Below are 3,081 nucleotides of genomic sequence, written 5' to 3'. Positions count from 1 at the left end.
GCATTGCTGCAGCAGCAGCAGCAGCAAGAGGAGGTGAAAAACGCACGTCAGCCGAGCAAGCCATGCAGCAGCGGCAATTGCAACGGCATCGGAACCCCCAGTACAACCATGCACCTGCCCAGCAAGCCGCGTAGCAGCAGCAGCAACGGCAGCAACTGCAACGGCATTCACGAGGCCAGTGACGGCCTCAACGGCAGCAGCAAGAGCAGCAAGGAGCGCAGCAGCAGCGACGGCAGCAGCAAATCAATGAGCCCTGGTGGCACTTGCCTGCGCATTAAGGAAGATGGGCCCGTGGAGGCTTGGGAGGTGATAGACGAATGTTGTTTTGTGCTACAGCAAATGTTTGGGCTGTCTGTACAGCCGAAACCTTTGCGCGCGTTTGTTACCAGATGGGATGAAGACCCTCTTTTCAAGTGCGCCTACGGATACCCCTCAAAGGTCAGCTGCTTATCCTGCAATTGCTGCTGCAGCTGCTGCTGCTGCTCTCTTGCTGTAGCTGCTGCTCACGTGCTGCTTTGCTGCTCCTCCTGTCGCTGTATCTGTATCTGCCTCGTTGCGTCTGTATTGCTAGCCCTGCCACTGCTGCTGTGGTTGCTGCTCCTTGTCTGACTTCTTTTTCTGCTTCTCTTGCTACTGTCGCTTTTTGCTGTTGATGAGACGGCTGCTGCTGTCGCTGCAATTGCTGCAGCTGTTAGTACTTTCAGCACCTGGCTCTTGATTTGCTACTCAGGTCTAAATTCTGTCTATTTTCCCTCCCTCCGTGGCTGAACAGATCCACGCTCAATGCTGCTGCCGCTGCTGCTCGCCCTACTATCGCTGCTGCTGCTGTTGCTTGTCTGCGCAGTACGTGGAGGCTGATGAGCAAAGGCAAATGGCCCTGCCGATTCCTTGGTGCCCTCGTCCAGCCACCGTCGCCGCAGCGGACCCTCCAATTCTGCAGCAAGTGCTGCAGCTCATGCAGCAGCAGCAGCAGCAGCAAAGTGACACACAGAGTCTCGAGCCCTCCACAGAGAATCCACTCGCTGGAGAGCCACAGCGGGTGCATGTAACCGCAGCGAAATCGTCTTCCCCCTCCCCCGCAGCAGCAGAAGCTGCATCAAAAGCAGCAGCAGTAGGAGCTGCACCAGCAGCAGCAGTCGCAGAGGCGTCAACGGCAGCGCAAACAGCGGCAGCAGCAGCGGCACCAACAGCAGCAGCAGCAGCCAGATTTGAAGGCTGTCTGAGTGACGCTCGCATATTCTTCTGCGGTGAACACACTTCAGATTTCGGGCAGCAGTGTGTTCACGGAGCGATGCATTCGGGTGTACGTGCAGCTGCAGAGTGTCTCGCATCGCTGTTTGGAGTTGACTTTCTTCCTTGGACACTCAGCAGCTGGGGAGAGCAGCAAATTGCTGCGGATGCTTCTGCTGCGGAAAAGCAGCGAGCAGGCGCTGCTGCTGGCGCTTCTCCTGCTGCTGAAGCTGCAGAGGCTGGCGTCTCTTCCGGGAATAAGGAGGCCGCACGCCCTGTGTCGACAGCGTCAACGGCAGCAGCAGCAGCTGCAGCAACAGGCAAGCCAGATGAATGGCACAGCTGGTGGTACAGCAGCGACCCGTCCTACTGCTGGGGCCCCTCAGCCAAAGACACGCACAGCCAGCACTTTGACACGGCGTTGCAGAGGCCAGTGCCACGCGAGCAGCGAAAGCAGCGGCTGCTGCAGCTGCTGCGCTGCCTGCAGCAGCAGGAGCAGCACAGGCAGGAGCAGCAGCAGCAGGAGCTGTAGTCAGGGATCAGGTGGGGCCCCCAGTTTGGGGCTGTCAGGCAGAGCAGCACGTGCAGCGACTCCTGCGGCAGCACGTGAAACAACCGCCACACCAGGTCACTACAAAGCTTCTAGCAGCAGCAAAACGCGCATCTGCAGCAGCAACAGCAGGAACAGCTGTAGCCGCATTTCTTGCGTCTTTCCCTGCAGGAGTCAACTGCAGCAGCTAGAAATGCATCAGCAGCTTCTGCTGCTGGTATGCAGCCGCAGGATAAAGTGGCGAACGCCATTTGGCAAGTATATTGCTTTCATTTGTCTTTAATAATTTCGCTTTATTCAGACCACCTGGATTTGTTCGCTGACTGCACTGTGTTTCGTAATGTTATATGCTACCTTGCCAACAGCTACAGTTGTTGCTACAGCATGGAGAGCAGCAGTAGCAACAGGAGCACAGGCGGCAGGTACCAACACGCAGTGACACAGATAGTATGTAATAACCTTCAGGCATACCTGCATGACTGGAGCATGCGCCTATGCCTTCTAATTATCACAAACTTACTACGTGCATCTCTTTCTTCGAAGCTAGGCAAATCCATATGAAATACAAAAAAATCCACAGTAGATAAATGAAATATAAATAGGTACCCATGCGCATATGTATATATGTATCGTTGCAAATGAGCGCGTAGTTGCTATATTCAAGTCAGCCACAAGGCGCCTCTATCTGCTTCCCCAGATTTTCCCTTTTTTAGAACTCCACAGGCCTTCTTGGCCGAAGTTGCTGCTGCTTCGGTGCTTGGAATGAAAATGGGCCGCAGCAATGGCGAGCAATGTTTGCTGCTGCGGCCAGAGGGTTTGTTGGCTGGTGTTTTCCAGACAAGAGTTCCGCTGCACGTCAGCAGCAGCACTTTTTGCCCTGATGTTGCTTGCGGCGTCTGCGCTGCTTTCTATGTCGGAAACGCATTTATGGTAAGCAAGCGCATGCAAACAGATTGCAGCTGCGGCGGGACTAGCTCGATGCACTTGCACAGTGCAGAGGCATATCCAGGCCTTTCCAGAGTGTGCGCCGGATATATTTGCGGCATTCGAGCGGTGCAAATTCCAAGGATCCTTTTTCGTTAGTTCGGTTTCTTTTGACAGATAACTCTCGGTTGCAGCGATAGCGGTGCTGATTTTGCCCTAGATGTGGCCCCAGGAAGCTCTGAGTGGTGTCGTTTCTAGTGGTTACCCCCACGTGGCCAGTGGTCATTACTAAGAGCTAAAGCTAAGAACGCAAGCGCGCAAGCTGTCCAGTGGACCGATTGGTTTACGTTGCACCTAAAGAGATATCGAGATAATCT

General features: G+C 54.7%; 1 protein-coding gene across 1 annotated transcript in view; it reads left to right on the top strand.

The window, feature by feature from the left end:
* Window positions 1-1,762, top strand: part of ETH_00017890 (uncharacterized protein) — a gene marked incomplete at both ends in the record, with an annotated part of 3,967 nt that extends 2,205 nt beyond the window's left edge. Inside the window, 2 exons of the mRNA XM_013373886.1 lie at window positions 123-438; window positions 845-1,762. Of these exons, the coding sequence (XP_013229340.1) occupies window positions 123-438; window positions 845-1,762 (1,234 nt within the window). The remainder of the gene's footprint in view (window positions 1-122; window positions 439-844) is intronic.
* Window positions 1,763-3,081: the final 1,319 nt, after the last annotated feature.

The sequence above is a fragment of the Eimeria tenella genome, genomic scaffold (assembly GCF_000499545.2).
Source record: "Eimeria tenella Houghton genomic scaffold, Eth_scaff18, whole genome shotgun sequence".
Lineage (NCBI taxonomy): Eukaryota > Apicomplexa > Conoidasida > Eucoccidiorida > Eimeriidae > Eimeria > Eimeria tenella.
This window is presented reverse-complemented; position numbering and strand designations above follow the sequence as displayed.